At 35.8% G+C, this 27134-nt stretch overlaps 1 protein-coding gene across 10 annotated transcripts in view; it reads right to left on the bottom strand.

Moving 5' to 3' along the window:
• Nucleotides 1-2794: 2794 nt before the first annotated feature.
• ETV1 (ETS variant transcription factor 1) overlaps nucleotides 2795-27134 on the bottom strand; it is a 100364-nt gene continuing 76024 nt past the window's right edge. For all 10 annotated transcript variants that reach the window (XM_074379532.1, XM_074379535.1, XM_039472869.2 and 7 more), the window contains 5 exons: nucleotides 24076-24144; nucleotides 22126-22194; nucleotides 18820-18989; nucleotides 13325-13426; nucleotides 2795-7073 (listed from right to left, as the gene is read on the bottom strand). In XM_074379532.1, the coding sequence (XP_074235633.1) occupies nucleotides 6852-7073; nucleotides 13325-13426; nucleotides 18820-18989; nucleotides 22126-22194; nucleotides 24076-24144 (632 nt within the window). In that variant the 3' untranslated portion in view covers nucleotides 2795-6851. The remainder of the gene's footprint in view (nucleotides 7074-13324; nucleotides 13427-18819; nucleotides 18990-22125; nucleotides 22195-24075; nucleotides 24145-27134) is intronic.

Consider the following 27134-nt stretch of genomic DNA (forward strand, 5'->3'; position numbering starts at 1 on the left):
TGTAATTCTCCTGCCTCAGCCTCCCGAGTTGAGATTATAGGCACACACCACCGTTCCCGACTAATTTTTGTATTTTTAATGGAGACAGCGTTTTGCCATTTTGGCCAGGCTGGTTTCTAATGCCTGATATGAAGTGAAGCACCTGCCTCAGTCTCCCAAATTTCTGGGATTAAAGGCATGAGCCACCACACCAGGCCTCCTTGACCATTTTTAATACTACTTCGTGAATAAAAAATCTAAATACTTTGGAAATAGATAATAGTGATGGTTGCACAACACTGTGAATGTAATTAATGCCACTGAATTGTACACTTAAAAATGGTGAAAATGATGAGTAGTATTTCTTATACATTTTACCACAATTTTCTAAAAATATAAAAATGTTTGCTTGGCCGGATCGATGGTTCAAGCCTGTAATCCCAGCACTTTGGGAGATGTAGGCGGGTGGATCACCTGAGATCAGGAGTTTGAGACTAGCCTGACCAACATAGTGAAACCCCGTTTCTACTAAACATTCAAAAAATTAGTCGGGCATGGTTGGTGAGCGCCTGTAATCCCAGCTACTCGGGAGGCTGAGGCAGGAGAACCACTGGAACCTGGGAGGTGGAGTTTGTGGTGAGCCGAGATAGTGCAATTGCACTTCAGCCTGGGCAACAAGAGCAAGACTCCAAATATATACATGTTTGTTTAAAGAATGTAATGTTTGCAAATATTTTTAAGAATAAAGAAAAATACTTTTGTAGTCATTGAAAGTAGTATAGTATTTTGCAGTATAAAAAGTAATGACCAAGTATGATGGCTCACACCTGTAATCCCAGCACTTTGGGAGGCCAAGGCAGGAGGATTGCTTGCGTCCAGGAGTTCAAGACCAGCCAGGGCAACATAAGAACCCTCATAGGGAGACATCATCTCTTCAAAAAAAAAAAGAAAAGAAAAAAAGAAAGAAAGAAAGAAAAGAAAAAGAAAAAAGCAACCAAAAAAAGTGGTGAGACCTCTCCTCTACAAAAAAAAAAATATATATATATATATATATATATATATATATATATATATATAGACATTAGCTGGGCATAGTGGTACACACCTGTGGTCCCAGCTACATAGGAGGCTGAGGTGGGAGGATGGCTTGAGCCTAGGAGGACAAGGCTGCATTGAGCCATGTTCATATGACACTCCAGCATGGATGACAGAGTGAGAGCCTGTCTCAAATAAAAATAAAAAAAGTAATGTCACATTTGTAATCTTATTTTCTTTCTTCCCACAAACCTTGCCAATTAAATTCCCACATTAAAATTTCTATAAGATAGTTTTACTGATTACTTAAATGAAATGTGTACAAGAAGGCTACAGTTCCCTTTGCAGAAATAAGACATTTAAAACAATTAAGATTGTTTCATACAATAATTCTATGTTTCTAGTCTTACTTTCTACTTTAAAAATCTTTTTTTTTTTTTTTGCTTTTTTCTGAATTGACTTTGAATCTTTTATGCTTTAAAAGTTTTCTGAAAATTCTATTACTTTCAGAAGTCCTATCTAACAATGTAAATAATGGGAAAAATGTATTTAACTTTCTGAAGAATTTGATTAGTGTTTCAGTTTCTTCATTAAGCTGTACCCCTCTCCAATAGAAATAAACAAAGAAGTACTTCAATCAGTTTGACTTCTAAATGCTTAAAGACACTTAAAAAACAACTTAGTTGGCCGGGTGCGGTGGCTCACACCTGTAATCCCAGCATTTTGGGTAGCTGAGGTGGGTGGATCACGAGGTCAAGAGATCAAGACCATCCTGGCCAACATGGTGAAACCCCGTCTCTACTAAAATCACAAAAATTAGCTGGGCCTGGTGGTGCGTGCCTGTAGTCCCAGCTATTCATGAAGCTGAGGCAGGAAAATTGCTTGAAACAGGGAGGCGGAGGTTGCAGTAAGCCAAGATCCCACCACTGCACTCTGGCATGTGGGAGTCACTGAAATAATTTAGTTAGTCCCTTTCCCCAAATTTCTCCTTGATCTATTTATTGAAGGATTAATGTGAAACAAGGTATTTAAAGAGATTAGAACATAGAACTGAAAAAGGATTTATCAGGTGTCCTTGTACCTAAATTATCCAGAAAGAGAATAATATATGGAAAAGTAGTACAAAGACATTACTTAAGTGCTGTGTTCCTAAATTACTAAAAATGACAAGATGATCAGAAGGCAGTCAAAAATTTGGACGACATTTATCAGTTTCAGATATGCTACCTTTCAGAGTGATCACGGCAGTCCAATATTTTGAGGTTCTGGGCTTTTATTTTAGATTTAAATTTTGAGTATATTTAATTTGCTATCATCATGATTTTCATAGCATGTTTTCTCAAACCATAACTATAATTTTAATACAACCAAGTGAATTAAAAATTATCTTCCCCATAGAAGCACAAATATAATTTTAGAATGGAAGTGAGTAAGAATATTGGAGTCTATATGCAAAAAAGACCCTACCTTACATATGAATCCATAAACAATAGCTACGGTATATACACTTTTAGTTGAACATTCTAAAATCATTAACATTTCTATAAAGGTATCCACTAATCTAAGTCAAATTCTCCTCTTAAACCATACTTTCCGTAAACTGGTTATTTTTTCTTAAGTATGTCTAAGTGAGTCTCATGTATAAAAAAAAAAGGAAGTCCTAAAAGTACTAATTGAGCTCTGAATTAACTGGGTGAAGTTTTCTAGTATCATGTCCAACACTACCATCTCTTTGAAACTTGATTTTCGCTATTCTTATTAGAATTGTTTAATATGTCCATTTGCCTTCTTTATATTTTTCCCACCATCACTTTTACCCAATTTGTATGATTTTATAACTCTATTTCCTCTCTTCTCCATACCAAATTGTGACTGGAAAATAGCTTACTCACTTCTTATTTTTAAATTTTAGTTTTTGTGTTCTAAGATTCCAAGCAATAAACATCCAACTGACCTTCTCCTCTGTAAGGTTTTCTCATGATAAGTTCTGAAAAGGCTGCATGATAGGCAATGTGGCTAATTTTAGAAACCCCTATGATCTGGCAAAATTCTGTAACTTCTGGCAATACACTTCTTTCCTTGTTATATAAAGATAAGTTGATTCATTTATACAATTTTTCTTTTTAGTAACAGACATATTTTATACATTGTTATTACCTAATAAATAATCAATCACTAGCAAATGATAAGATCACATAGTAACCCATTATTAACACCAAAAGAAAGGTATTAAAAATAAAATCTGGATTAGACCACCAATTTAACTGTTATTACTATTATTATCACACCTTATTTCCACCCCACCCCCGCATTACATAGTGCATTCCTGGTGGTGGGGAAGGATTTGAATAATCTACAGGCTTGATGTGACAAGCAGACATTTTAGTGGAGTTGATGAACTTCATATAGCAAGGTTTCAAACTTATTTATGCAGAATAAGGGGAAATATCTCAGTGATAAATAAAAACGATCTTTAGTACTTTCAAATCCTAGCTCCCGCAGCAGAATGCTATTGTTCCTGAGTTAATCAATTAGAATCTTTGCTACACAATCTTCCTCCTCTGTGTGGTGGTCTGAATAACAGCCCTGTCCCATCCGCTATATCCATGTTCTAATCTCTGGGCTCTGTGAATAATTTATCTAGTGAAAGGGACTTGGCACAAGTCATTAATTAAGGATCTTGAGATGAGGTATTGTCTTGGGTTATCTGAGCATCCCCTAAATGTAATCATAAGTGTCCTCACAAGAGGCAGGCAGAAATGGAAACAGAGATTCAAGAAATGTACCCAGGAGCCAAAGAATGCCGACCCTAGAAGTGAAAGCTAGAAGAGTCTCCCCTGGAACATCCAGAAGGAACCAGACCTATCACCATCTTGGATTTAGTCTCTTAAGGCTTCTTTTGAACTTCTGCCCCTAGAACTATAAGATAAATTTGTGTAAAGTGCTGAGGTTGTGGTAATTTGCTACAGCATCTTTAGGAAACTAGATCTCCATGATTCTTCTATGATTTGAGAAAAATGTTCTGCACTGTCAGCCTTGTGGATTTTATTTTTAAGTACTTTCATGAACATAAGAAAAATTATTTTTCCTTAGTTATTTGAGATATTAAAGAGTTTGTTGCAATTAATCTATTGGGTATTAGCACGTTATCATCAAGAGACAGCAAACAGCAGTGAAGATAAAAGTTGAAAGAAGACATTCCATCATTAATGAGTGATTTCTATGTTTGAGTAGCCAATTCAATTAGAAATTCAAAACACAAGAATCTTGCAGAAATCAGCTGCCAGATTTATTAATCTACCTGAAAATAAAAACACAACCAAACAAAAAGTGGAATAAAAACAGAACTTAAAAAAATTTTAGATACATTTTTCAAGAGTTTATAATGTAATATTTTCAACCCTTCTGCTTTGGAAATACACTTAATGTTGGTCAATTATGTATTTAGTTCAGTGAGTCACCACCTTAAACAGCAAAACATATAGTTTTTCCTTAAATATTATATGGTGAATACCATTTTTGCCATTGATCTCTTGTGATAACACATGGCCCAATTCTTCCTCACTGCCTAAAACTAGACTATTAAAAAGAAGAAAAGGAGAAAAGGGAAAAAGAAAAAAATGGAACAAAAATAAATCCTCAATACAGTTTTCATTCAGAATATATTTAAAGACTCACTTAAATTTTCTCCTTCAATTTCACCAGATCTTAAGTATATATCTCAATTATTTTCCCAATAAAACTTTTGCTGAATATTTTAACATCTGTTTTTATTCTAAGTGCTGTAGATGGCCACATATGCATAGTAGGAGGAAAAGGTTCTGATTTTTAAGGCATTGTTTTCTTTTTAGGCCCCTAACAGGCCAAAATAATATATAATGTATATGAACAACAATCATTGAAATCGCAGGTTCCATACATATTTTGAAATTGGAGTATTTTTTGTAGGATTAAATGCGAACAGTAGCAATTTTGGTGTTTGGGTTTCTCAATAACTGTTCCATTTAGAGAAATGAGCTGTGATCTGTGTAGTTTTGGAAAATCGGTAGCTGGGGGGAATCATCTTTAAACAATCTTTTCCATGTTCATCATGAAATGCTTTTATAACAGGTTTATTTTGACTCTGTGTTTAGAATTTTTTTTTTTTTTTGCATTTTGCTACAGACTCTTTAAAAAAATTGTTCTTCTTGGATATTACTGATAGACAACAAATTCATGTTCCTTGACTGAATCTTTTAAAAAGCTATTCAGAGATCCTATATCCCCATTTACTCATGTTTTTCTGAAGGTGAATGAAACATGTACTGCTTTCAATATTTTCTCCAAATGCAAAACAAAAACAAAGCAAAAAACTTTGAAACTTTAAATCTTCTTTCAAACAATCCAATCACATTTACAGAAGTGTCCAAAAAGAGATGATGAATAATATCAGTGCCAGCACTATGTCATACAGCAACTTCCTCATATTTTTTGATAGTATGTAAATAATTTTCCGTATCACCAAAAGTTACAAAAGGTTCCACAGTTTCCCTTAGCAAGCTGAAGCTTACTCTTTATTTGTCAATGTGCATTAAAGCTGCTTATAGCATGGCATGGCATAAGCTATTTTTTAAGCAATAAATGGTTTGAGTCATCTATTTTGTCCTGAAATACTATCTGTAGTTAACTGCATTGCTTATAAATGGTCATAGTAAATTCAGCATGAGAGTATTACAGAAAAGACAGCAGCAGAAGCATTAGCATTATCTAATATTTATATATGTTATCAACATAACACAGCAGTAAAAGGTTTAAATGCATATCAATGGGTACCATGTCTAAAAATTACTATAGTACCTATTTAGTGTATTGGATATTTTTCTTAAAGAGTGCTTGCTGTAACTAGAACAGCATAATATGTGATTTAGTACAGTTAATTCTTATTGATTAAATAATGTATTTATGTACTGAACAGAGTGAAAAGGAGACAGATATTTTTTGCTTCATTTTCATCCCAGATTTAACATTTAAGTGAAGATTCCAAAGGACCATGACAAGTCATTATTTAACTGAAATGGGTTTCAAAATATTTAAATGACAATATGATTTGTATCTAAACAGCAAGGTGGCACCAGATACACGTAATGCTACTGGCCTATGACTCAGTTTGGAGCCAGAGTCCAAAATTGTGCCCCTCATTTACAGTCATGGTGATTACTCAACTTCAGAGAGAATTACCCATTTTATGGTTATCCTCTGCAAGTCATATATAAAGCAAAACAAAACAACAAACAGCAAATGCACTTGCTAAATACCTTTTTACAAGAGGTGCAAAAACAGTCATTTCTAACAATTAAACTGCCATTTACAGTAGATTGGGTTTTCTTTTGTACACCTGCAGAGACTCAGAAATGATAGGGGAAAATGCCCAAGGCAAATAGTCTCCAAGTGGATATTTACACAACGTGAAATTAACTGTACCATAGATACCCAGAGAAAATAAACATTATCTTATGCTGTTATGAAATCAAATAGACATGATATAGTTTCATCATACTCAAAACTTGTAGGACCCCATCCCAAGCCTAAGTAAAAAGTAATCCCCAAATCCCTCTGCCCATTCACCCATTAGCATCCCGTTACACAGAATAAATGTTTAGATTACTCCCACCCACCTTCAAATAAAGTGCGCAGTCCATGGCAGACCATAGCATAATGCAACAGGAAAAGCCCCTTTTTGTGTATTATTATTTAAAAATAAAACACAAACAACAGAAACAAAACAAAGATTCAGCGATTCTCTGTATCTTGCAGAAAAAAGGAAAAGCGCAAAACGCCCGGCTTGACTGTCACTTGTGTTAATACACGTAGCCTTCATTGTAGGGGTGGGGGTTGCAGCAGCCCCCTTCCGGCATGTAGGCCATGCTCTCGTCAAAGTGAGACAGAGGCACTGTGTCCTCCTCGTTGATGTGACGTTCCATGTCTGTCTTCAGCAGTGGGCGCTGGTTATCTGGAAAGGCCATGGAGAAAAGGGCTTCTGGATCACACACGAATTTGTAGACATATCTCTCTCCAGCCACCTGATGATAACATGGAAGAGAAAAACCCATCCACCCCATCGCCAGATGGGGAAGGACAGGGAAAGAAAAAAAACAAAAACACGGTTTAATATACCAGAAAGGATGGATAACTCTGATCCCCAAAAGGCAAACAACTAATAGCAGGTACACATACAAGAAAAAAATAAAAAGTCTTTACTGTGTCGAATAAACTACAGTTCAGTCAAGGGAAATGCCATATGTTGAACCTGAATAATAATTCATTCATTCCAGATACAGCTAGGAAGCACAGAAATTTACTTGCTTTAAATACTGAGGTAAACTTACATTGTTGTTTTGAAAAATAAAAAAATCAATTATTTAATGCAGGCATTTCATACTCAAAGTTATTTTCTGCATTTTTGAAAGGCAATATCCACAAATTTGTAGTTTTAAGATATACGCTCTCTCTTAATATTATGTATCTGAAATGGTAGAAAAACTAAATTCAAAATTTAAAAGAAAAATGTGCTTTATTCCCAGTAAGACTAGACTAGTAATTCACTGATTCACAGAGTAAACGGATTCTTTTTTTCTTTATTAGCACTGTGTGTTTCACATAAAAAAAAAAAAAAAGAAAAGAAAGAAAAGATACAGAGCCTTATTTAAATGAAAGATGGATCGAAAGGACAGCATCTTGGGTACATCACTTTTAAAAATGAAGGCAAGATGCATTAGACAGAATTAAGGATGTGTGTAAAGTGTCAGATTGAAGTAAGATGTGTAAAAAAGTGAAAGGAATGTAAAATACACAATGCATAGGGAGGAAATGAGAAAAAGAAATGTGACAACTGCCTGGAATAAAGAAGTATCATAATTTATAGGGTATGACATACCCCAAACTTAGATTCTAAAGAGTTATGTTTCCCTAGAAAATTATAAGCAACTGAGTGAGAAGAATAACACTGAGATGCTTTCAAAACCCAAGGGGGCGAGCGGATGAATAGAGTTGTTTGTATTAACTTTGATAGTAGCTTTGCATGGGCGTGTGGAGGTGTGAGATTTTAGAAAGCTGAAGCTGACACACCACCTCCACGTTCCTGCGTATCGACAAGGCATTTGCTAGCTGATTTTGATGTGGCTCAGCAGGGTAATCCTGGGTTCTAGAGTATCGTGATATCTTTGGGGGAAAAGAAACAATCGTCAATGAACACTGCTGCTCTGAAACCACATTTAGAACTTTTTTTTTTTTTTTTGAGGCAGAGTGTTGCTTTGTCACCCAGGCTGGAGTGCAGTGACACCATCTCAACTCACCGTAATCACTGATTCCCAGGTTCAAGTGATTCTCCTGAGTAGCTGGAATTATAGGCGCACGGCAGGATGCCTGGCTAATTGTTGTATTTTTAGTAGAGACGGGGTTTCATCATGTTTGTCAGACTGGTCTTGAACTTCTGACCCCATGATCCACCCGCCTTGGCCTCCCAAAGTGCTGGGATTACAGGTGTGAGCCACGAGCCCAGTCTAGAACTTTTTTTTTTCTTTTGCCCGGAATTGAATTCAGAGGAACCACTTTAGAGAATTCAAATAATCTCAATGTTCCTAGGTTTGAAAGAATGAATATTTAGTAGTTTTTATGGATTTGGACCTGTTTCTTAGACTACCCCTCAGGCGCCTTTTCTGTGAAATAGAGACAGGAATTGCGCCTTTGAAAGCAGCATTTCTTTTATGTGAGGTTGGGATGGAAGTCTCCAGCACAGAGCACTGTGGTATAAACAGAAGAGTCTGGCATACATTTATTTACTTTAGTCCTTTATACAAAAGAAATTAGGATCTTAAAGGTGAAATGATAAAATGACCATAGGCAGTATCAGGTACAAAGCTGAGGTGATAAATTCTAGTTTTCCTTTATTTTTTTCTTTGTTCAAAGTATTTTGAGAAGAAATAAAATAAAATAAATGGCCTGCATACCTCTGAGTGTTTTATAATGTGCTTTGTTTTGTTTGGAGCTGTGGAGGAAGAGACATTTGCTTTGTATTGGACTTTGATGGGTTGCCATTGGCTATACTTAGAAATTATGTAACAAATGAATTAAAATGTATAACATGCAATCAAGATTACACAATCTCTTAAGAACTCTGCCTTTCCTGCTTTCTTCTGGATTCCTTTTGAATAAACATTTTTAGGGTTACTACTTCATTTATTGGACTAGGTTAAACACTACTGAGTTTAGAACAAGGCATCCCAACTAAGGGAAATGATGTCTTCCATTATTAGTAATACAATTACTAATGTGAAAAATGCTGTACATTAAGTATAGGCAAACTGCAACACTGACACAGACAGAAAAAAACAGGCATTTTTCAAGGGACATAAATCAAAAGTAAACAAGGAGATAGCTTTAGAGCTGTGCTTTCAATGGCTGGGAATTTAAATTATGTTTTATCACTTAAAAGTTCAGAAGTAATATGGGGATACCGGATGATAACTTAGAAATTATTAAGTTAAAATAAAAAGGGTCTGTAATCATATCATCCAGAATATAATTACCGTGAACATATTGGTATATATTGTTCTAGGCATTTCCGAATTTTAAAATAGAAGTACACATAGGCATTGTCTGTAAGGTAAATATACACTATTTCATTGTTTCTTACTTCTTCTGTAATTACTAAAATTAATGACCAGTTTTCAATTTTTTGACATGTTTAGATGTAAGTTATTTTTATTATTCTCTAATCTTCTGTTTTTTTATGTTACATATACCACATATGTTCACAAAGTTTTTTGTTTTTTTGTTTTTTTTAAAGAGACGGAATATTGGCCGGGCGCAGTGGCTCAAGCCTGTAATCCCAGCACTTTGGGAAGTCGAGGCGGGTGGATCACGAGGTCAAGAGATTGAGACCATCCTGGTCAACATGGTGAAACCCCGTCTCTACTAAAAATACAAACAATTAGCTGGGCATGGTGGCACGTGCCTGTAATCCCAGCTACTCAGGAGGCTGAGGCAGGAGAATTGCCTGAACCCAGGAGGTGGAGGTTGCGGTGAGCCGAGATCGCGCCATTGCACTCCAGCCAGGGTAACAAGAGCGAAACTCCGTCTCAAAAAAAAAAAAAAAAAAAAAAGAGACGGAGTATTGCTCTGTTGCCCAATCTCTGTTCACTGCAACCTCTGCCTCCCGCATTCTAGCAATTCTCCTGCATCAGCCTCCAGAGTAGCTGGGACTGCAGGTGCATGCCACCATGAACAGCTAATTTTTTGTGTTTTAGTAGCGACGGGGTTTCACCGTGTTAGCCAAGCTCCTTTCAAACTCCTGAGCTCAGGCAATCCACCCATCTCAGCCTTCCAAAGTGCTAGGGTTACAGGCATGAGCCATCACGCCCGGTCTATGCCCACAAAGTTTTAAATCAACGACCAAATAGGGCCATATAAATATTTTCTCCTACACATTAAAATAAATAATTCAACATCATCGTTTTTGCTATTTAAAAAAAGGATAGCAAAGTTTTCCTCTGAATGACTATACTAGAATTTATTCGAACGCCAAAATGGTACACATGTGAGAATGTAATTAGCTGGGTGCAGTGACGCAGACCTGTAGTTCCAGCTACTCAGGAAGGTGAGGCAGGAGGATTGCTGAGCCCAGGAGTTCAGGGCCAGCCAGGGCAACATAGTGAGACTCTTTCTTTAAATAAATAAATAAATAAATTTTTAAAAATAAAGAATGTGAGCGATGCCTTGGGGGAGTCAGGGGTGTGGCAAGGAACAGCAAGAAGAACGTGAAGGAGAAGGTAAGTATAGCCATAAAAATTTTAAGGGGCCTTGATTGTTGTGCTAGTTACAAATGCGGTAGCCCTGAACAATTGCAGGTCTATTAAACAGCTTGCCCTTTCTTATATGACACAGTGACACCCCAAAAGTTCTAACACATCGCACTTTCCTTTATTTGCTGCTGAATGAGTTGTGAATAGTTTCCTCTAACAATTACAGCCAATTGCGGAAAAATTTGAGGAGCTACATTTTAACCCATCATTCTGTTATCTGTCATAGCACTTTGCCTTTTTAACTTACTAAAAGAAAATATGTATAAATGTGATATGGGATACGAGGATGAATAAGGGAGAACGAGGAAGTGGAGATACTAGTAATAAATCTGAACACATTTGGGAATATTTAAGTCCAGGCACGACAGCCTAGAGCAGGCGTCCCCAAACTGTGGCCCCCTGAGGCCATTTATCCGGCCCCCCGCCGCACTTCAGGAAGGGGCACCTCTTTCATTGGTCGTCAGTGAGAGGAGCACAGTATGTGGCGGCCCTCCAACGGTCTGAGGGACAGTGAACTGGCCCCCTGTGTAAAAAGTTTGGGGACGCCTGGCCTAGAGATACCCTGTCTGCCACTGTATCTAAAAGCTAAGGTGTAGTTAGGGATCTCATAGTAATTTTTAGTTCTTTGCGAATGCTCCCTTTAATAAGAGACTTAATGGTCAAGAGAGATATGCCAAATATGCCTTGGCTTACACTGACTTCAGGATGTGAGATGCACTAGGAGCTACCCTTTATTGGAGACTCTTATTGTGCCACGTACAATGTAAAGTATCTCAAGTCCATTATTTCGTTTAATAATCACAGCAACTTTAATGAGATAAGAATATCACCATTTATTAGGAAAAGAAGCTGCTCAAGAATATAATCTGGTGAGAGGCTAGCATTCAAACCTAATTCCTGACTGCATTATCTTCTACTACTGTGCAGTACTGCCCAGGGAAACTGCTGAGCACCATCTGTGACAGCCCAGGTGATGTGCCCCTGCATTAGGAAGACGGCGGTGAAAAGAAAGGAATGGAGTGTATTTGAAAGGATCTGACTACAAAAAGGTAGGTGAGAGAAAAGGGAGGAATTAAAACTGACCCCAGAGTTGAGATGAAAAAGACAGGAAGAACAGGTAGCAACCCCTTATATATTTTGAAGGTGTGATTCAGAAACCCCAGGAAGCAACTGAAAATCGAAGTCAGCCTTTTCTTTTAAGTCCTAACTTCTGAGTCAGTAAATTCTAGAGCATTGATTCTCTATGTTCTAGGAAAGTCAACAGTGCTATTTTTCGCTGCTCTAATAAGCTTGATGTAGCAACTGATCTAGTTTTTCTCAGTATAACTATGGTGCCATGAAAATATGCCACCATCTATAACATGTAACTATGTTTACAAACCCTAAAATAAACAAATGATACAGAATAAAAATGTAACGTTCACAATAGGTAAATCATAAACTCGGTTCACTCAAGGCAATTAGATTTCTGTACACATGCAAAGCTAATAACAAATATCCATGTTTTATCTTCATTCATTTATTTACTGCTTTCTTCAAAAATTTTATATTTTATTTTAAGTGTAAATCACTTGTTTTATCTCCACTCATCTCTAAGAAGCTACTTTTGGCTGTCTGCATTGACTCATGCCTGTAATCCCAGCCCTTTGGAGGCCAAGGCAGGCAGATCACCTGAGGTCAGAAGTTCAAGACCAGCCTGGCCAATATGGTGAAACCCTGTCACTACTAAAAATACATAAATTAGCTGGGCATGGTGGTGCACGCCTGTGTGGCAGGAGAACTGCTTGAGCCCGGGAGGCGGAGGTTGCAGTAAGCCAAGATCATGCCACTGCACTCCACCCTGGGCAACAGAGCTAGAGCCTGTCTCAAAAAAAAAAAAAAAAGCTACTTTCAAATGTTATGGGAAGTTCATTTAAAATAAAATATATTAAACTTCCACCAACCAAATAAGATCAAATATTCATTTTTAATAAATGGCTTAGGATGTCAAAGTATCAGATGATAAAACTAGGCAAGATGTGAAGCAAAGGAAAAAAATGTTTTTACAAAGGAGAAAATTAAATGAATGTTTTAAGAATCAAAACAAGGAAAAAAAGGAAGAATTTAGTCTAAGATTCTTTACTGCTATAAACAAAAGCATTTCAGAATTATACAGCTGTGGACAATGCAGAATAAAACTTCTGAAGATACATGTAATATTAATACTAAAACAATCCTTTTTAACCATGTTCAGCAAAGTAGGAACTTCCAGAAAGCCTATTATTTTGTATATAGTATCACTACACATTTGTCTACAATGTCTATGCATTTATACATAGAAAGGCTTGTAATACCAAAACCAAGAGCTAAGCATTTGTTAAAATGACTGAAAACCTTGCTTCAGCAATGCAATGATATGTGGCATTTAAAGTATGACATACAGATTAATGGGCAACATTTCAATGAATTTTAATGCTGTATTAGCTGCTCACCTTTTGCATAATTCCTTTCTCATAGTAATAGCGGAGTGAACGGCTAAGTTTATCATAGTTCATAGCAGGCCTGTTTTTCTGAATGCCCCAACGTCGGGCCACCTGCCACCAAAAGAGAATTACATTGTAGTGTTAAGTGTTAACTTATCAGCATGTTTCATAAAAATTGGTTAATTAGTTAATTAATTACTTCCAAACCCACAAAAAATGTTCAAGTCAAGGATATAACTAAAGTAGCAAAGGCTACCGTCATCTGGATTTCCTGTGTCCCGGTTTGCTTTTTTCTGTCTTTGAGATGGAGTCTCACTCTGTCACCCAGGCTGGGAATGCAGTGGTGTGATCTTGGCTCACTGCAACCTCTGCCTCCCAGGTTCAAACAATTCTCCTACCTCAGTCTCTCGAGTAGCTGGGATTACAGACCTGGCTAATTTTTATGTTTTTAGTAGAGATGGGGTTTCACCATGTTGGCCAGGATGGTCTCGAACTCCTGACCTGAGGTGATATGCCCGTCTCGGACTCCCCAAGTGTTCGGATTACAAGTGTGAGCCACTGCGTCTGGCCTGGTTTGCATTTTAAACCAGGTGGGCAGTGATCCTTCTGAAACACTACAATAGAATTCTTTGTTACTATTGTTTTGGATACAAAATTAAATGGGAATAAGGGAATGTTTTTACAACAGGAATGAACAGGCTACAATTCACCAAAATCAGGAAGTTTCTCATTTTGAGATATACTGTCTGCTTTTCCCTTCTTGGTTTTTCAGACAAAAACTATAAAGAGCAGCTTAGCGATCTCTTTGTAAAGGTGTTTTACTGAGGTTATGATAAACCAAAGAAAAAAAGATACCCTTCTGAATACTATAGAAAGTGAACAAGTGACAATGTGTGTAGCAGAGGAAACACTATACAAATTAATCAACCAAAGTGCAAATACTTTTTATTGCCTAAAGGATCAGCAGAATAAAATTGTGGGCAATACTAAACTGGTGAATTAAGCATTCATTTAGAGAACAGTAATTGGATGCTAAAAATAAGAAGGAAGCAGAAAAGGTCACCATGTATATGAGTCCACAAACAAAACTCTCTAAAGCAGAATGTCTACTTTGTTGTTTAGTAAAAAGTCTCAGAGGTTTTTATTATGTGGCTTTGGAGGAGCAATGTATTAAGATAGAGTTCTTCAATAGTGCTTTTAAAAAAATCCTCTCTTCTCAATGTGTTTATATATATCCCTACCTCATCACCACCCCAGGCTAGTAAAAGCTTTACAGAGAATAGGGTAGCTTGCTTTTGCTACCCCAGCTAAAGTCACTCACTCATTAATTTCCGCTTTTTATTACTCTGAGCAGAAACTGTTGCTGCCTGCAAACCTAGGCAACCCCAAGAGGGCATGATCTAATAGGGCTAGGGAGTGCCTTCATTTCCATAAAATTCCAAGTTGTTGCTATGCCATATATACTAAAATAGAATGCTTTTCTAAAAGATTATTCTGTCTCCTTTTGCTTTGTTAGTAATAACCTTTCTCCAGGCTTGTTTTTTACTGCCTTTAAAAATACCAATTCTAGTGATTTTCTCTCAGTAATTTTTATTCTCTGAATGAAGACATAAAGTACTTTCATCACATGCATCAGTATGCTTTTTAAAGAGTAGAGAGATGTGATGTAACAGGGACAAAATTACATATCCCAGCAGACAATCACAGTGGCAGGTACATCTTAACTCTCCAAAGATAAACTTCATTTTAATGTAAATCTTCTGAGCAATAGTGAATTGAAGCAGGGATGAGGGTGGTCGGGGGCAATAAGAAATGAAAGTATTTTTTAAAGAAAATCTCATTCAAAAACCTAACTATGGATATCAGTGAACCTTTAATAGGCATAGCAGCAGAAGAGCATGCAAACCTGGAGGGGATGTGAAAATAAAGTATTGGTATCCCCTTAAACAATGATTTCTGAATTCATTTATAAATGATTATTTTCTAGAAACTCATCAGAAGTACCTAGAAAACAAAATCCTCACAACAACTTTAAGACAATGTTGTGGATGTCTCCGGGGAGAGAAATATGATTTTTAAACACATCACAAACGGAGTTTGATGCTTATCATGCTAGTTCATTCTCAGCATCATGAGTATATTTAGTAGAGATAGGGTTTTAACTATATTGGCCAGGCTGCTCTCGAACTCCTGACTTCAAGCAATCCACCGCCATGATGAAACCCCGCCTCTACTAAAAATACAAAAATTAGCCAGGTACAGTGGTGCTCACCTGTGGTCCCTGTTACTGGGGAGGCTGAGGCAGAAGAATCGCTTGAACCTGGGAGGCAGAGGTTGCAGTGCACGGAGATCGCACCACTGCACTCCAGCCTGGGTGACAGACCGAAACTTCGCCTCAAAAAAAAAAAAAAAAAAAAATGTTGTTTCCTGGAACAATTGCCTAAGAGTCATGATTAATTCAAAAATAATATTTCATTATCTCAAATATCTCAGAAAAAGAGATATTAAAGATTATGTGTTTTAGAATGTTACCCAGAACACACTGAGCAGATAATCTGTGCAGGTCTGGAGTCTCAACTCAGTATCATTTTGAACTGAAATATAAAGAAATGAAACCCACGCCCGGCGTGGTGGCTCACGCCTGTAATCCCAACTCTTTGGGAGGCGGAGGCAGGTGGATCACGAGGTAAAGAGATGGAGATCATCTTGGCCAACGTAGGGAAACGCCATCTCTACTAAAACACAAAAATTAGCTGGGCGTGGTGGCATGCGCCTGTAGTCCCAGCTATTCCGGAGGGTGAGGCAGGAGAACTGCTTGAACCTGGGAGGCAGAGGCTGCAGTGAGCCGAGATAGCGCCACTGCACTCCAGCTCCAGCCTGGCGCCTGGTGACAAAGCGAGACAGTCTCAAAAAAAAAAAAAAAAAAAAAAAAAAGTGGTTGCAGTGAGCCGAGATAGCACCACTGCACTCCAGCTCTAGCCAGGCGCCTGGTAGGGACAAAGCGAGACAGTCTCAAAAAAAAAAAAAAAAAAAAAAAAAAAAGTAAAAATAAAAGGAAATGAAACCCATCAGTAATTTCAACAGGATGGCTTCAGAGACGTCTTTCACCAACTGTGCTGACAAAGGCACCCAATGAACTGCTGGGCAGTAGAGGGAACAGGGTGACCACAGGCCACACAGACTAAAGAAATTTCACAAACCCTTTCCAAAGAAGAAATTTAAACAAGACCCTACAGTCATTGCCTGATGGAAGTAATTGCAACAGTCAGCAACGCAGCAATCAGATATGGGATGTTTCATTTTGAACAAAAAGCCTTAGGAGACATTCAGTGCTTATTGCACAATTCCCATTGAGTTAGTTGTTATTTGGAAATGCTCTACTGATTCTGAATTAACCAGCCCCTTTTTAACTTTATGAGCCTGCTACAGAAAAGTTACCTAGATGTCAGTTTGTTGTATGGAACAGATGTAATTCTACTTCTTCCCTGCATTTAAAAAGCTCAGAATTTGATGAAACATAATGGTCATCTGGTCAAATCTCCTACTTATTCAAATCTGAATATCATAGAAGTCATCAGCTACTATATAAAAAGGTTAATCATTTGCAAAAGAATTTTTCTTCTGAGTGGATCAAGAAATACTGGCATAATTAAGTAATTTTTTTCTATCTTAACAATATATGGCAAGAACCAAAAAAAAAGAAAAAACTCTCTGCTCAGTTTATTTTAATCACAGGTGGAGGGAAGTAACTGTTTAACTGATACAAATCCCTGTTGATGTGCTCAGTTCCAGCATGAACCAACTCTTGCAGTGATTAACATCTTCCATGAGGTGAAGAGCACACAGTCCCATTATGTGAAAGGCTTTAAATTACTCTGTTAAATGTTTCTAGTCTCAATTTTTTAGTGCTTCACATTTGTGTGGTTCTTTGATTTACATCATTTAAGTATATCTATGAAAAAACTAATCTTCTTTGACAGCTAAGTTTTAAACACACCACAGCATTCAAACACCCAAACATCATCCTAGATAATGAGAATTTTCAAATTCTTATAATGATCATTCTGTATGTGTGTGCTTAGTATGGGGCAAGGGAGATACTGCAAAACTACCACTTAGTGTGCCTAAAATATTGATACAAACTGAAGGAGACTTAATTCTTCTAACCAGTGCCTCTTATGTCATACTTTCAGCACATTCTTGAGTCACATAATCGTTCAAATCTTAAATTATGTAACCTTATCTTCTGGACATCAAATTAGTGCATATTATCTCATTACAATTGAATACCTGGTTTAATAAAGACAGAAAATTTAAGATGGATGTACCCAGCAGTCGAGGGTAGGGGTGTTCAGTGTATGTGAAACTTAATCACTTTGAATTTCAAATATTTTTTAAACTTACTGAATTTTTCAGTATTACTAAAGTATTTAGATTCAATACCTAATATAATCAGTCAGAGGTATGTTAGCTAAAAATCTTCCATTGCTTTCTTGGCTGATATAAACTAAAGTCAATTTTAATAGTAGCACAGAAAGAATCCATAGTAATAAAAGACACAATAATTTGGTATTAACTTTACCTTTCCATCAGAAGTCCAAAAAAGCTATTGATGATTTACGCTAATAGTAAATCATCAATAGCAGCCTTAAGCCTAAAACTAGTCCTGGGAAGAATAAAAACTGAACTGAGAAATTCTTCCCAGCAATACTTCATTTGTATGTGGGGAGTGGGAAGGAGAGGACAGTTAAAGTTAGTTGAAGGTGTCCTTCATTTCTTCACACAGTATTATCTCCATCCAGACTCTTCTCATTTTAGTAATTTCGTATGTGCTATGACAACATTTTAAACTTCATCCCAACCTTCCAATGGAGTATGATGGTCCAGCTGACTTGGAACAAGTATCACTAACAAAGGAAAATGTTTCTGCCAGGCCTGTGTCTTGTAAGAGACACGTAAGGGCTGAGAAATTTCCACTGTTGCCCTTGCATGCCTTTATCCCTCATTGCTGTTTTACTCCTATCTTCTTCTGAACATGCCATTGATCTCTAAATGCTCCTCTCCAACCCTCATGACAAAATCCAGGTTGTCCATATAATAATTGCTAATTGGAAAGAATAATCCTTCCATCCCCAAAACCAGTTGACTTTAGCAGACATCGTTTCTCTCCCCTAAAGACCATAAATCTTCCTGCCTCTTTCTCTAATTTAGATGCTCCTTTATAAACCTTGAAGCCAGACATTCTTAAATAAAGGTGCAAATGATGCTATGGTTAATTTTCTTCAACATCAATTTTGAAGGATTGTATTCAACTGAAAGGAATATGCGATATATTGGTGATTTTAAAGGTAGACAAGCTTTATCTTAGCACACATTTTAATTCAGGAAGTTTCTCTAAAGTCCTAAAATGATTCAGAATACATTTTTGGTGTATCAATCAAATATATCAGTTTCTTCATGTTATAACATGTCTAAGTGTCCTAATTAAAATCTATTAAACTAACCTCTTCAGGCTCAATCAGCTTAAATTCCATGCCTCGACCAGTCCAGGCAATAAAATGAGAATTTGAAGGATCATCCAGAAGAGCTACCAAAAACTGCCAGAGCTGAAGTGATCCTCGCCGTTGGTAAGTGGGTCCTTCCCGATACATTCCTGGCTCTTGTTTGATGTCCCCTGAATTTAAACATTTTAACGTTTCTATTATTAGCAATATCATGCTATTTACATAAAATTTACATTAAATCAGTCATTAACATGGTTAAACCACATCAACCACTTTATTATTATTAAAAAGGAACTTAAAATAGTTAAATGGTTGAATATATTATTAAAGAAGAATCTAAAGTAATTAAATGGTTGAATATAAATGAGCAAGCTGTACAAACTTAACAGATAACTATATATAACACAGGTGCAGAATAAATCCCGGGTCAATATAAACGACACGCATCATTTACTTAAAAAATTATTGTGGAATTATCTTTTTTAAAAATTGATTTCTTTAAAAAACATCATGTTTAATCAGACTTCTTTGCTTTTATTGTTAATGCCATTACCCACTGCTCTAAGCAACACTGAAGAGGTAATAATCAGTCTTAAGCTCTGGCCATTTTATTCATACAAATTAAATTCTGCAAACTGTAGTTTATGAATACCTTATTGAGCTGCTCATGACAAACTATCAAAAATTTTAATGCAAATATATCAAAGCAAACTTAATAGTATCCTAAACTGACTTAAGTAATCTTCACTTTATATAAATTAGGAAAATCTTGTAGGTAATTCAGGGCATACTGCATTACGATAGTACTATCCATCCTTCACAACATCACATACCCTCATACTGAAGCTACTACTTTTTTAACTGGCAACAAACAAAAATTCTCTCTCATTTTTCTTTATCTCTTGTTTGTATTTCACTCACTTGAATGTAACTTGCTATTGTTTTTTCTAAAAGTTCAATTTAAAAATGCATGCACCAGAGATTTCTGTAGGTATGTATTTTTAAGCACAACAAGTTGGTGTTACATTTATTTGATATTCATATTTAGTGTAAAAATCTGTTAAACAGAGCACATTTAAGCACAACAAGTTGGTGTTACATTTATTTGATATTCATATTTAGTGTAAAAATCTGTTAAACAGAGCACAGCAATAAAGGTGTTAGTGCTGCAATGCTTCTGGGATAAATCTGGTCAGTGATCTTAATTTTACAATAAAAAAATACAAAGTTTTATGACATCTGATTATTTACTTCTATCTCCAGTCACATATCTCAAAATATATGGAACTGCTCACACTGGGGATTGAATGTCTAGGGTCCTGCAAGTATATCATTGTTTATGCACAAATTACTCTTCTCCACTAAAGAAACGATTCAGATAAAATATATCTAAGCCTATGTAGTCACACTACATGTGAATTATAAAATAGACCAAATTGTACACTTTTTAAAACTTACCCATGGTCTGCAGAGAGATATATATCTCTTAAAATAATTACAGAAAGGGCAACATTTGAAAAGCCTAAACCAAGATATAAAATGTATGAGTCAATAGCTGCTAAAAATCATTATGTTGTTTTGGTCTTAACATGATAATACAGAAGTGTATCTTCATATTGATTTCAATGACAGTTTTATTTATCTCAGTTTTTCCTTCTGAGTTTTACAATTTATTTTTTATGGGAGTAACTGAGCAATTATGCAGATAGAGTGAAACATTGTGAAATTTTATAGTCTCTATATTGCTTCTGCCTATAAATGTGACTGATCACACTGACCACGTACAGTGAAAAAATAACTCCGTTTTCTTTCTTCTTGTTCTGTTACTATAAAATAGAAGACAATCACTATCTTCCAAAAAAATGTTTTATTCGTATAAAATTTGAGTATTTAAAAATCGAAGGGAATAATCAAGTCAGCTAGTTCTCTAAATATTAGTGTGACCTTGGCCTGTCAGATTATATTGTAATTCTCCATAATTTTGAGACAGTTTTCTTCCTTATAAACTCTTACTAATTTTCAAGATCTCTGAAATACGAAGCTCACCAAACATGAAAGAAACTAACGAAGGTCATTCCAAGAATAAGAGGCCTCATAGTTTGTCTGAAGAGAAAAAGCTGTATTTTAAGAAATCTGATGCTCTGCTAATGTTCCTAAATATTACGGTTCATCCCTAAATATTACGAAAAGCTTAAAACTAACATCTATTGTAGAATAAAACCAAAAAGGTGATTCCTATAGGGCTTTTTCGTTCTTTCTTTCTTTTCTTTTTTTTTTTGACCTTGAGTGAATTTTTAAAGGGAGGCTAAAGAAAGAGATCTTCCCTAGACTTACCTGCCATTCTGAGAAGGGTAAGGGTAGCAAAAATCTCAGGGAACATAGGGTAGTCTTCATGCAACTAACTAGAAATTGAAACGCAATCCGAGCATGTACTTTGCTGTTTAAATAATGACAACTTAAAACTTCAGGGAGCGCCCAAGTCATTACAGCCATGATCCCCAAAGTTTGTGCAATCAGCTAATCAGAGGGCCCCTGGCTCGTTTCCTGTTAAACAATCAAAGCAGGAAATATGAAGCCCAGTGTGAAGAACCACTAAATCAGTTAACTGTTTACTTTTTACCCAAGCTTCCTCAAGATGAAAACTTTTGTCACCTTTGTCAAAAAAAGAAAATTCTATTTAACTTGACACCCTTTTCTAACATCTGAGACCTTTGCGTTGCAATAGCAAGTGATGTTAAAAAGGTAATGCTTTCCTAACTCCCTTTCAAGCAATTACAAAGTAATGCTACATTAGTAACATACATCTTCCCCAGAAAAAAAAAAAAGAGAATAATAATCACTAACTAAATGGGCAGTTACGTTGTTCCTGTGTTCCATAATGCATCTTTTCATGAACAATAAAAGAAGAGAGGTTGCATTAGTCATCAGTACATCCACAGTAGCAGGCTTTCTGCTCTGCTTTGTTAATTACAGGATCAGCTTTCAATAAATCTCCAATAACAAGCCGCATGTGCCCAGCAGGGCAATGGAAAGCCCTCTTACTCTACACAAAGCTCAGCAACAATGATGCTCTTTGGCTACTTCTTCAAAAATGGATTCTCCCCTATGACAAAAGAAAAGGTTTTTTTACTAGGGGAAAGAAAGCGATAAATTGTAATAGGTCAACGTTAGCTAGAATTAAGTGCATGATGAATTATGTGCATAGAAATCTTTACGTAGGGATGTCCACGGTTTTCAGAAAAGGCGAAGGTAATCACTCCATCTTTTAAAAAAAAAGCAAAACTTGAAGCAAAGTGTAAAACCTACCATCGAATTTTTCTGGGACAACACAGGTATCATCATAAAACTGCCTGGGGCCCTTTTCAAACATACAGCCTGTGGATGAAAAAGGAATACATTTATTCGTGATAGAAATGAAGCTCACAAACACTTAAAAATATAACCATTTAACAAAAAAACCGTGATAGAACATGACTCTGCCACCTTTCAGTTACTTGACCCTAGTCATTTAACCTCTGTGCCTCAGTTTCCTCATCTATTAAATAGGAATGACAGTAATACCACCTACCATGTTATAGGGTTGCTGTAGAGATTAAATCCCCTGTAGGGATTAAATGATTTAATATATGCAAGCTTAGAGTGATGAATAGTACACAGTGATTTATATAAAAGTTAGTTATTTATATTATTGCTAACCCAAGCCAGAGCTCATGTAAACATTGGCAAGGATTTATAATGTATTGTCTCCTTTTTCAGATTCATCTAAATTTTATTGTTCAATGAAAAAGTGAGAAAGCAAGGTGAATTACTGCTATTTACTTTACATTATTCTCTGATGCTCTGAGACAGATTTATTTTATCCCTTTACTTTCTTGTGGAAATATTTAGATGGGTTAAACTTCCTGTACTCAATTAGCAAGATAAGAGGAAAAACAAGTTTCCTTTTTTTTTTTGCTGTAACATAACTAAGTCCACAGAAAAAAATTGTAAAATAAATCAATGGCTTTTCATAATAATTTCCTCTTCGAAATATCCTCTGCTGTGAATTTTTGTTGTTGCTATCTTTAATTACCAGGAATAAATTTCATAGAGTTTACTTTTATTTCTCAAATGTATTGCTCTCTATGGTCAGTATATAATATTAACAACAGAAGTAACAATAATTACATCGCATTTGTGCAAAACTTTAAATTTCATATATTTTATATTTACTATCTCACACTGCCCTTTAAAATTCTACTAATATCATTGACACAAAATAACCTATATTAGATCTAGCCTAAAATGATGCATCCAAGTCAATCTTATTAAAAAGACATGGAGTGTTTAGGTTACAAACCATGCATATATTTCAGAAATCCTTTACTGAGGATTATATCCAGATGAAATCATTTTTACCATTATTTTTTAAGTATCAAAGTCCCTTAGAGGCCAAGCTTTCCTACCACGGTTACAACAAGCCTATCCACAAGGAAACTGCTTCTCCAGGCCTCCTAGGTGACATCTCATTCATATAAATTATTTATCCAGGGCTGGGTACTGTGGTCTGGTAATCCCAGAACTTTGGGAGGCTGAGGTGGGTGGGTCATGAGGTCAAGAGTTCCAGACCAGCCTGGCCAATATGGTGAAACCCAGTCTCTACTAAAAACACAAAAATTATCTGGGCATGGTGGTGTGCATCTGTGGTCCCAGCTACTCTGGAGGCTGAGGCAGGAGAATCACCTGAACCCAGGAGGCAGAGGTTTCAGTGAGCCATGATCGCGCCACTGACTCCAGCCTGGCAATAGAGGGAGACTCCGTCAAAAAAAAAAAAAAAAAAAAAAAAGTCCCAAAATGTAAAATGTAAAATCCAAAACATTTAAAGGTGAAACCTTTAAATTGATGGTGTTTTATTCCAAAACTATGACTAGATCTGTAAAAGCAAAACCAATTATTCCTTGAAGATACATTTCAGCAGAGTTTATAAAGTGGGCTAATTTATAAAGCGTATGTTATATTTTGAAAGAATGTGGTTGTTCGCAAAAAAAAACACACAAATCCACTTTTCAATTGTTTCTATGCATGTGACTCATGTTAACAACCCAATACAAAACAGCACTACTTGAAACACCTTTTTACTTTGGAGATAGTCTTAAAACAATTGCTTAGGGAACATAAATGATTTTTCCCAGATAATATAATGAAATGATATCATGTTTGGGATGTCTGATTATTCTGAGTGGTATTTACAAGGGATTTCAATGATGGAGAACTTAACTTCTGTTCTGCTGGGATGAGCCAGGAAGCCTTCTTGCCTCATATAAATGGAGTGGCAGCTAGGCACTTCTGAAAGAGGAAAGAGTGTTGGTCAAAAAGAGCCTAGAGATGAAATGCTGCGGTAATCAGTGGACAGGGTGCAGACAGAAAAGTTACAGAAACTGACACGCGTTCCCATGTGGGGAACACGTCAACATATAATCAACATTTCGGGCAGGGCCCACACATGAAATGAAAGAATGAAGAGTACAACGTGGTGAATGCTGATTCTCTTGAACAGGAATGTGCCTTTAAAGTGTTATCCAAATAAACCTTGCTAAAGGTCAGCTCAAACAGCAAACCACATGAACGTGATGGCATCCTTGAAACAGGGTCACAAGTTTTATATATGCACCAGGACATTTACCAAATAAATTTGTATAATCCCATAGCATTCTACGAATATAGCAACATTGGAAACATTTAGAAGCTTTCAAGCTGAAAATACTGTAAAATGTATTATCAAAAGTTTTATTATGCTATTATACTATGCCTTCTTTATATTAAGTATTATGAAGCCTATAATTCTGACCATATACAAGACAGAGTTAACATTGTTTCCCAATATCTGCATTTATAACAGGATTGTGGTGTAGTTAATCTTTTGGGTTACCAAATAGTTAGCAATCCATTTCAGCCCAATTTTAACCAATGATACTTCGAATTAATTTTTAATGCTATTTTGATTTATTGCCAGGCCTAAGGTCCCTTAAAGCAGCTGGGGCTGGAAGGGACAGTGTTAATAACTCTGCGATCAACTCAGCAGCTGCTCTGAGGCAAGTATTTTGTTGTACTAATGTTGACACCCTGCCACAAAATACTTTTATTGACTGCTGCACACCTGGATTGCAGCTATAAAAACAGCTGGCTGACTCTGGAGGCAGCTAGAGGAAAACAGATAGGCTAAATTCTATTACATATAAGTGTGACTAAATGCAGTCTTTCCTTCCCAGAGTGGGAGGAGAGTGGGGAGGAAGGAAATACAAACATTTCTGAGAAACTCATTATTTAATGTCAAAGAACACCTTATAAAAGTGTTATAATATTACAAAATTAGCATAATCCTGGAAAACTAGACATTTTACATCAAATTTGAGATGCGATGGATAATTTCACTAATACATACTATTCCTATTTCAATGGCTGATTTGTTGTTTACTGCTATATTTACTTTATAATATTCCTAATAAATTCTATTAATCTATGATATTTTAAGATATCCTGGTTTAAAACTCATAATAAATTAATGACTTATACAAAGAGGCTAATGCCAGAATCTCTATTATACTTCCAGAGGCCCAACTTGTTAACTAAATTCTCAGAAAAGCAATGAATGGCAATTTAGAAATGTATGGAATATTGTGTTTTTGGCAATTCCTATTACTATTTGTACTCTAGTGCTAGCTCTAAAAATGGAGACCCTTGGCTAGCATTGTTTCAATATGGTCTATACTTAAAATTGGTGTCCTTTATACAGTCCAGAGGAGCCTGAAAAAATATGAGTAAGAGAAGATTATTCCCATAAAGTAAGTAAAGTCATGTTATCCTAAAGTGATATCAGTTAATTTATGACTATCAGAGTGGGTCAGACGCTAATCAAATTGTAGAAACATTTCCAAAGTGATTATTCAATCAAATGACTAACATGGTTAATTAGGAGCCATAAACATTGCTCTGAAGTTCATCAAAGTAATGACTTGCCCAGAAAAATTACTGCTAATTAAATTGCCTGCTGCTTTCATTTCTACCTTATCTAATAAAAAATCCAACCAATGAAGTTTGGCATTACATTTTAACTTTTGTTAAATGCTTGACTATGATCCAAACTAGCTAAACGGCGACTTCAAAGGCAAATGTTTTGTGGCAGAGAAAGGAGGCATTGCGTATGCATTCACTTCTGTTTTTTCACGAATAAAATGTACAAAGTTCAACAACCATAACAAGCTGTAGTTTAACTCATTCAAAAATATTAAGATGACAGCTTATTCACACTGTCTTATTATGCATCTGCAGATTGCAGTTTTAGGATAATTAATACAAGTACAACACAATGGTTATAAACATGCACCTTGTCATCTGATAGAACCGATTTTGAATCTTAGTTCTGACATTGCATGGGAGTATGACATTTTGTTTTTATTTAATGTCTCTAACTCCCAACTTCCTCATCTGTAAAATGGGAACAGTAATAATAATAATGATGACATCCTTAAAAGTGTTTTTGGGAGGAGCATATGAAGTAAGTTATGTGCAATGTTTTGCACAGTATCTGCACACTGTAAAAATTCACCATATGGGACTTATTATTAACAGCAGACTCTATTTTTAGGTGATCCTCACAAATATTTAAACTGAGTACTTTAACCACAGTACTTAAAACTAGAGATAATTATATATCTAAATAAGTTACATTTGTTATCTTAATTTGCTGTTCTTAAATTACATGAGATGAATGATTTGTTGATTATTAGTATACTTATTCTGGAATATTTTTCACAAATCTGTTAATCTATGATATTTAAAATACAGTAAAATTCATTATAAACTTATGATTTATAAGGTTTAAAGCCAGACTCTCCACTAGATGCTTTAACTATTTGGGGGTACCTCTTTTGAGCTTCTTTTTACCATATCACTCCCCATCATGTTAGCTCCTAAAGGGCTCTGGCTTTAAAAGTTTTAAATTAAATCTAAAAATTAAATTATGCAAATTTAATTTAGGACAAAGAATTTTATTTATTTCAAAACTTGTGGATCAAAGAGCTCTATGACATATTAGTACTGGCCAAATCAGCTTACAGAAATTAAACTGCCTATAATTTGTTACAGATGAGTTCACGGTGATGAAAGCAGATCTAATATGCTGCAAAAATTCAAAGCAACAAAGCACTGTTGTCATTTTAATGCACTATTCAATGTAGCGGAAGTTAAGAATAATAATAAACTAACACCCCAAATTACCTAATTTGATTAGTCTTCACATTTAGCAACATTAGTAAAGTTCTCTTCAAATTAAAATA

The sequence above is a fragment of the Saimiri boliviensis genome, chromosome 10 (assembly GCF_048565385.1).
Source record: "Saimiri boliviensis isolate mSaiBol1 chromosome 10, mSaiBol1.pri, whole genome shotgun sequence".
NCBI lineage: Eukaryota > Metazoa > Chordata > Mammalia > Primates > Cebidae > Saimiri > Saimiri boliviensis.